The sequence below is a fragment of the Mus caroli genome, chromosome 3 (assembly GCF_900094665.2).
Source record: "Mus caroli chromosome 3, CAROLI_EIJ_v1.1, whole genome shotgun sequence".
NCBI lineage: Eukaryota > Metazoa > Chordata > Mammalia > Rodentia > Muridae > Mus > Mus caroli.
Window position 1 is genome coordinate 61,092,035 of NC_034572.1, and position 8,947 is coordinate 61,100,981.

The 8,947-nt window shown below is 44.9% G+C and overlaps 1 protein-coding gene across 2 annotated transcripts in view; it reads left to right on the top strand.

Moving 5' to 3' along the window:
- Positions 1-5,838: 5,838 nt before the first annotated feature.
- Positions 5,839-8,947, top strand: part of Mfsd1 (major facilitator superfamily domain containing 1) — a 21,625-nt gene continuing 18,516 nt past the window's right edge. The window contains exons 1-3 of one of the 2 annotated variants that reach the window (XM_021158614.2): positions 5,839-6,074; positions 7,743-7,795; positions 8,702-8,814. In XM_021158614.2, the coding sequence (XP_021014273.1) occupies positions 5,915-6,074; positions 7,743-7,795; positions 8,702-8,814 (326 nt within the window). In that variant the 5' untranslated portion in view covers positions 5,839-5,914. The remainder of the gene's footprint in view (positions 6,075-7,742; positions 7,796-8,701; positions 8,815-8,947) is intronic. The other variant, XM_021158613.2, reaches the window with a different exon arrangement.

An 8,947-nucleotide genomic window follows, 5' to 3' on the forward strand; every position in this document is an offset into this window, starting at 1 on the left:
AGGTGAAACCCTCAGGAGGGAACTGAATACACTCGGGAGTTCACTGCAAAATAGTGTTGTCTCCACTCACCCCGGTGAGGATGAACTTTCACTAGATGGTGTTGGGTTAACTGGTATCCAGCTACCTCTCATTATACAAGTGAATACATTAAAAATAGTCTACCCACTGGGTTTGGATAATAAAATCACATACACTATAGGGGAGAGACAGGTGTCACCCTCTATGATTTGGACGTGGAAGATTTTCTAACTATGTTCCAAACCTCAGATTCAGTAACAGTAAAGAGCCTGGTGTGGCAGTGCACACCTTCAACCCCAGTGCTTGGGAGGCTGAGGTAGACAGACCTCTGTGAGTTCGAGGCCAGCCTCGTCTACAGAGTTAGTTTCAGGACAGCTAGGGCTATTACCCAGAGAAACCCTGTCTTAAACAACAACAACAACAAAACAAACCAACAAAAGGAGTCATAGACATAATACTACAAGATGAGCAAAACAAACCAAGCTATGATGTCACCAAGAAGACAAAAGGCAATTAAGAAGCTGGGATAGTGTTTGGTTAATGGATAAAGCCGAGGAGAGATGCCTCATGCATTTAGGATACAGGAAGAAATAATAGGAAAGCCATATACACTATGAGCTCCAACTTTGACGGGAGCTAGTATGTGCAGTTGTGGATAATGTGTAAGATAGTGTCTTTGTTAGGGTTTTACTGCTGTGAACAGACACCATGACTTAGGCAGCTCTTATAAGGACAACATTTAATTGGGCTGGCTGACAGGCTCAGAGGCTCAGCCCATTATCATCAAGGCAGGAGTATGGCAGCGCCGGGGCAGGAATGGTGCAGGAGGAGCTGAGAGGTCTGCATCTTCATCTGCAGGCCTCTAAGAGGAGACTGGCTTCCATGCAGCTAGGACTAGGGTATTAAAAGCCCACACCCACTCCAGCAAGGCCACACCTCCTAAATAGTGCCACTCCCTGGCTCAAGCATATACCAACCACCATACCAAACCACCTGGGTGCCTGTGCAGGGCAGGCCTTTTTTAAAAATATTTTTTATTAAAGATATTTTTTTGGTTATTTTATTTATTTACATTTCAAGTCTTATCCCCTCTTCCCGGTTTCCCCCTTCTCAATCCCCTCCCCCTCCCCCTGCTTCTATGAGGGTGCTCCCTCACCCACCCACCCACTCCAGCCTCACTGCTCTAGCATTCCCCTTTGCGGGGGCATCGAGCCTTCACAGGACCAAGGGCCTCCCCTCCCATTGATGCTAGATAAGGCCATCCTCTACTATATATGCAGCTGGAGCCATGGGTCCATCCATGTGTACTCTTTGGTTGGTGGTTTAGTCCCTGGGAGCTCTGGGAGGTCTGACAAGTTGATATTGTTGTTCCTCCTATGGGGTTGCAAACCCCTTCAGCTCCTTCAGTCCTTCCCCTAACTCCTCCACTGGGGTCCCAGTGCTCAGCCCAGTCTGATGGTTGGCTGAAAGTATCCCCATCTGTATTGGTCAGGCTCTGGCAGAGCCTCTCAGGAGGCAGCTATGTCAGGCTCCTGTCAGCAAGCACTTCTTGGTATCCACAAAAGGGTCTGGGTTTGGTGTCTGTATATGGGATGGATCTCCAGGTGGGGCAGTCTTTGGATGACCTTTCCTTCAGTCTCTGCTCCACTTTTTGTCCCTGTATTTCCTTTAGAAAGGAGCAATTCTGGGTTAATATTTTTGAGATGGGTGGATGGTCCCATCCCTCAACCTGGGAGCATGCTTAACCTCTGGATATGGTCTCTACAGGCTCTCTTTTCCCTTTGTTGAGTATTTCAGCTAATGTCACCCCTGTTGGGTCCTGGGAGCCTCTTGCTTTCCTGGATCTGAGACTTTCTGGTGGCTACCCCTAGCTCCCCATCCCCAACTGCTACACGCCTCTGTTCAATTCCCTGACCCTTTGTACTTCTCCCATCTCCTCCCACACCTGATCCTGCCCCCTTTTTCCTCCCCCTCCTCTCTCCATCCTTTTGAACAGCTGCTCTTACTTTTGAAGCAAAGACAGCTCCCTGGGTTCCTCCCAGCGCTCAAGTCAGTGGGTACAATATTGTCATGTTACCCTCTGATTTTCTCACTTAGACGGTTTTTGGGGTGGGATGCTGAGTATTAAATCCAGTGTCTCTTAACATATATTATGTCACTGAATTTTTATAATAAGTAAAAACAAAACAAACCAAAAACCAAACCAAAACAAAAAACAACTCTTGAATTGAAAGCAAGTTTCTATTCTTTTTTTTAAACTGTTTTATTGACATTCCAAATGTTGTTCCTCTTCCTGGTCCCCCCTCCAAGAGTTCTTCACCCCTCCTCCTTTCCTTTGCCTTTGAGTGTGCTCTCTCACCCACCCCTGTCACATACTCACCCACCCCACCCGCTCCCCACATCTCCCTTCTCTTGGGTATCAAGTCTGCTACATATGTGCTGGGACCACAAACCAGTCCATGGATGTATGATCTTTGATTGGTGGTGTAGACTCTGGGAGCTCTGAGGGGTCTGATCTAGTTGATATTATTAGTCTTCATATGGGGTTGCTATTCCCTTTAGCTCCTTCAGTCCTTCCCCTAACTCTCCCATAGGGGTCCCTGATTTCAGTCCAATGATTATCTGTGATTATCTGCATCTGTCTCCATCAGCTGCTGGTAGAGCCTCTCAGAAGATAGCCATGTCAGGCTCCTGTCTTCTGCCATCCACATGGTAAAGTTTCTGTCTTTTTAGAACAAGTTTTAACAAGATTAACAACTCCTCCACTTAATGGCTTTGATTCTTCTCTTCCCATCATGCAGCTAATTATGGACTCACTCAATAAATTCACTGGCTTATGGAAAGAATCTTACCAGTTCACCTGCCCCCTACAGAGTGCACAGAGCTCCTTTGCCTCTAAAATGGAATTGCCTGTCTCTAGATTTTATTTTTCCTAAATGCCTTCCACAGGCTCAACAGCCTACTCTGCTTGGAGACACTGCCTCCTCTGTACAGCCCTTCCTAGAGAGCACACATCACATGTAGAAAAGCTGGGGTCAGGGAGTCAGAGTCTCAGAGTTTATTAAACACAACACTGGAGGTATCTGTAGATGAGCATTCTCAGGCTGTACGCATCTGGGAGGAGAAAGCTGAACTTGCTGGTTTTTGCACACAGGGATCCACTAATCACTTCTAGACATTTATAGTTGGACCAGAGGAAGAAGGCTTTACCAGGTCTGAGCCTGACCCACAAGGGAAGGCTTTGCAATTTACTATGGGTCTGCGGCCTTGGGCCTTGTCATGGATGTGCCCTTGTCAACACACACTCATGGTGTCACTCACTCAGGGCTTCCTCGGCTCCGCACGTCTCCTGCCTAAGTCTTAATCACATTAAAAGCTAAATAGTTGGAATGACAGACATGTGATACCATAGTCAATTTAAGGGTGTTGAAATCTTATTTGCAAGTAAAGGCCTTCACATTATGAAAAAAATGATTTGGGATGAAAAATTATATGGAAAATAAAGCACAGTCAGAGGAAATGTCAAGTCCTATACACACTGGTGATTCTACGTAAGCAATACATAAAGGAATAAACCCTGGGAGCCCCGCTGAAGACATGGAGTCAAAAACAGAAAGAGAATTTGTAGAAAACTGAAACACATCCATGGGAGAAAACACAGACCACACACTAATGGCAGCAATTAAGTCCGAGTCCTTTAACTGATGGGCTACCAAGCGTGGGCTCATGCTTCAGTCTCTAGGTGCCAAAGCTCAGATGTCATTTTAAAAGGCAAACCCCACAAAGATAAAAATTTACATCAAAGTTAGGTAAGGGTCAGCATAATCTCAAAATTTTATTATTATATTATATATTAGTAGTTATCATTATCATCTCAGACATAACATGCCAATTATTTTTTGATTTACATCTTCAATTTGAGTTTAAATTTGTATATACATTAATTAGTTTTGTGAATACAGCAGACCACAGTCACGGTTGTGGAAATCTCAAATGTGTAGCCAGGGTAGACATGACCCACTGGGAGGATAGATAGCTGAGAACTGTCTAAGAAAACACAGAATGAGGTCAGAACAAGAGGGCATTACCCTGGGCATTTCATTAAGACACAAGTGACTATCATTCAAAAGAAGTCCAACCTCCTTCAACACAGAAGTACAAACTGTCTGTACTATCATAGCTATTTTTACTTAGATTTTCAAAGACAAAAACAAAACAAAACAAAAAAACCAAAAAGCCAAAAAGTGGATTAGAGATACTGGCAGCCAGCCTCTTGCCTGTATTGCTGATAGACATTTAAATGGGGTAGATTTTAGTATAAATACTATATATATATATATATATATATATATATATATATATATAAACATTTCATAATAAAGCTGCTGTTTGACTTAGCCATTAGACTTAGTTAGGGTTTCTATTGCTTTGATGAAACACTATGACCAAAGCAAGTTAAGGAGGAAAGGATTAAGTTGGCTTATACTTCCACATCATAGTCCCTCCCTGAAGGAAGTCAGGACAGGAACTCAAACAGGAACCTTCTGCTGGAGGCAGGAGCTGATGTAGAGGCCATGGAACAGTGCTGCTTACTGGCTTGCTCCTCATGACTTGTTCAGCCTGCTTTCTCATAGAACCTCAGATTACCAACCCAAGGGTAGCTGGGCCCTCCCCAACAGTCATTAATTAAGAAAATGTCCTACAGCCTTGCCTGCAGGTTCATTCCATGGAGGCATTTTCTCAACTGAGGCTCCCTCCTCTCAGATGACTTCAGCTTGTGTCAAGTTGACATAAAACTAGCCAGCACAAGACAGTAATCTATACTGTGGACAAAGCCAAGGAATGTAAACTGATGGTCTAGGCCCTTCATTGTAGTACAGCTGATGCTGAGTGAAAGATTAAGCCCAAGGTGGGGTATGACCACTGTGCTGGCAACGCAAGGTAGACAGCAGGCTATGCATAAACATTCCAAAGGGTATCTCTCTGACACAGTCCCTCTGCTTCCCCATCCCCTATATTTGGATCTCTTTGGAGGGCCCAAGCTAGGAGTCTAGAAGACACTCAAAAGTCCTCCTCCTTTTTCAAACCCCAGGTGCTATTGTTTAAGCAAGTCCTCATTTAGTCACCGGAGGCTTTGAGCCTCTCACTTTCACTTCTGCGACATGCTTTACAGCTATTTAGCACCTAGCTCTGCTACACTCAAAATTCTACTGCAAAGACTCAGCAAACCTAGAAAAGTGGGGTAGAAGGCTGCGCTGCCAAATCAAACTTCTCAAAACAAACCTAGTGGTCTCGATACTCTGCTGGACATCTCTGAATGGCTCCTCATTTAGGACGTTTCATGTTTCTACTTTATTTGACTTCCCTCTTACGCCAAGATCAGTATAAATGTGTAATTATAAACGTATAAAACCCAGAGGAATTCAATGCCTCTTTCAGCTGCAGTCACTATCCATCTACCCACATGATTAGTTTCTGTCCACCTAAGGAAATTCTCTCACCCATATTTAGAGGTGAGACAATTTGTCCTCTTTTCTAGTACATAAGTGTCAGGTACATCAGATGCTATTCAGTCCGGTCTGGGAGCATGAAGAGTTGGCGAAGTGAGGGAGGGGTTCAGGTCAAGCCTTCCACCACGACTTCTGCACCACTACTTCCTACTGGTTTTAAATCAGATGTTAATGAGAACCCGGTCTCCCACTCCCACTCCCGCCCCGATCTACACCCCATCCGCAGAACAGAAAGGCAGCACAGGAGCTCGGCCACCACGTGAGCAACCGTTCACGTGAGCACGGCGAGGCGTGGCCGAGAGAGTCACGTGAGCACACGCGGTCACGTGAGTGCCGCCGCTGCCACCCTGCCTTTGCTTCCTGCTCCGTTCCAGGCTGCAAGCTGATGGAGGACGAGGATGGGGAAGATCGGGCGCTGCTTGGGGGCCGCCGCGAGGCGGACAGCGCAGTCCATGGCGCCCCTCGCGCTCTGCCCGCGCTCTGCGACCCCAGCCGCCTGGCTCACCGGCTCGTGGTGCTGTCGCTCATGTGCTTCCTTGGCTTCGGTGAGCGGGGCTGGGCTGGGGCAGATGATAGAGGGATTCCAGGGTTCGCGCTGCTGCCTGGGCTCGGGAGCCCGCTTTTTCCAAGTGTCTGGAGCGAGGTGACGTTTGTTCCTGACAAGCCCCGGTGTGCAGCAGCTCCTCCCTGGGGACGCAGATGAGAAGGAAACTCAGATCTTTCTCCCGGAGAGCTGTGCTCCCGAGAGTTTCAGAACGTTGCTGGGGGAATTTCAGAGCATGACTAAGTCCCTCTTCCTCCCTCCCCAGGCGACCCCTCCCATTCCCCAGTGCTTTCCTTTGTATTCTTTTAGAGCTCGGATCCGCTTTGGATAGTGTTCACTGCTAAGTACACCTTAGTAGGATTCTTTTCTTACCTTTCCTCTGTGAGACCGTCTTGCAGGACCGCACTTGTTAAGTTGATTTCACTTATGAAATCTGATCGGGCGCAAAACACTTTCATTAGCTACTTTTAAAGACACCCTTCCCTCCTGTGTTACAGTTTTTAGTTTACATTGAAACTGTTCGGATTTGTAACAACTGGCTTGGCTTGAAAGAGTGTTTTCAGTGGGATCAGATTCAGAAATACATGCGCCTGGTGTATAAAAGATACTTTGGGCTTCGGTTTCTTTATTTTGGGGAAGATGGTACTCATTTGCTTTAAAACGTATTGAGCAGATAGTGGTGGCGCCCTTCTTTAATCTCAGTACTGGAAGACAGAGACATGTCTGTGAGCTAGAGAGGCCAGCCAGGGCTACAAAGTGAGATCTTGTCTCAACCAACCAACCAACCAACCAACCATGGTATTGAATTTCTTATAAGCAGGTAAATCCTGAAGAAGTTTCCAGGTTTAGAATCAATAACCAGTAAGCATAGACAAAACACTTGAAGAAATTGTCCCTACTCAAGTTGACAGTTTATTTTTGGTAGGTAGATTGGGCTGAAAGTTTGGGTTTGAGAAACCAGAGCTGCCCTGCCTCTAGCTGCCTTCTCCACCTTTGGACCGCTAGCTTTGTGTATTTACAGAGTCAGCAGGGAAACGGGCAGTGTTACTTTGGGGCTCCCTCAAGCCTGTCAGCTTTCCCCACTCCCAGGAGACATTGCCAGTTTTCATTTGATCCCTTAGACGGGCGCTTGTGTTGTTCTTGTTTCTAGCCCTGTTTTCACTCAGTTATTTGCTCCCGGGTATTTTTGTTTGTTTTTGTTTGTTTGCAGGATCAGAATCTATTTCAAATACTAGTTTGGTTTGAATCTCTGAGTTTTCTCTGCTTTCAAGAAAAGTGAGGACCCAGCTAACGTGCGCCTGTAGAGGATGCTTGTAGACTTTTTTAAGCAAGGGAAATGCAGCGATTTCATGAAGATGTTAATACAGTGATAAGCATGGGAAGGATGACGGAAACGAAATGATTAAAACCAGTTGATGTTGACCTCTTTATCAGGTTTCTGGTATATGCACACCACTACATTGTGGAAGTTCTTTGGAATGGTAGATCAGGAAGATCAGGAAGTGGTGTAAAACAAACAAACAAGCAAAAAAAAAAAAATCTGTTGTCATAGCGTCAGCCATAGTAAACCCTAAACACCTTGGGGAAGTTACTAGTTAGGGGTTGTAACTTGAAACTCTTATATAGATATTATCATTCCGAATGAAATATGTGTTCTTCCTTTTTCTAGGCAGTTATTTCTGCTATGACAACCCCGCTGCCCTTCAGACTCAGGTTAAACGGGTGAGTTGATTTTTCTCCGTTCTTGTACTGCTTTGCTTTGGAGCACTGACTTAACAGATGCTGAGATGGAATGAGCTCTCAGGGTGCCCCATGTCTGACATGTCCACTTTCTCTTCTAGTGTCTGTTATCACCAGACCCACAGGCTGCAGAGATCAAATTTGTTTCCCTAAAGAACTCCTGAATAACATATACATGCCTTGAGATAGTTTTTCTTCTTTAGGTAGATAATTATGGACTCTGCCCACCGTGATACGGGAAATGCTAGTGTTGGTTGGAACTTTGCACTCCTCTGAACCATTGAGTGAGTGGTGGGACAGCTTTGGCCTTCTTAGATAAGCTTTGCTGTTATTTACTTTTATAAATGTGGATACTGGTTGCTGAGTGTTGGCCCTATCTGCATTCTTAGTCTGGTTTTGAGGTGTAAAATTATATTTGATATTTGTTGTTTCTTGGGCATTTAGACCATCATTATGTGCATTTTAAAAAGCCATTAGGCAGAGGAAAAATGCATGGGCTGTCCTTTGCATTCTAGGAGGGTTAAAGAGGATAACATCTGTAAGACTAGGCAAGGACGATTCTTTTCTGTTTGGGAGGAGTCCATAATGCAGGTGGAAATGAAGAAGGAGGAACATAGGAGACAGAAAAGGGCTGAGTTGGCCCCCATGCCAGTGACAGGTCCTAGAATCCATGAGGCCTGAGACAATAGTATGTGGACTTAAGATGTTCCCAGGTGTAGCTGTTATTCTAAGGGTAAGGGTCGTAGCTTCCAGAGCCTCAAGGAAGTAACAGTTCACACATGGTTAGGAACATACCCTGTATAGATCCACAGCTGTCACTACGTTTTGTTTTGATTGGTTAATTGCAGAATCTGTGTGGGAAAAAAGTTTTCTTTTCTCTCTATCCAGGACATGCAAGTGAATACCACGAAATTCATGCTGCTGTATGCCTGGTATTCTTGGCCCAATGTTGTTTTGTGTTTCTTGGGTGGCTTTTTGATAGACCGCGTATTTGGAATACGGTAAGCTTGCAAAAAAAAAAAAAAAAAAAAAAAAAAAAAAATTGTGGGTAAATTTAACCTGGTTATTAGAATGTAGGAACGGGCCGAAGTTTTTCTTCAAAGAACCGAATAGACTTGTGTGAATTGACATATG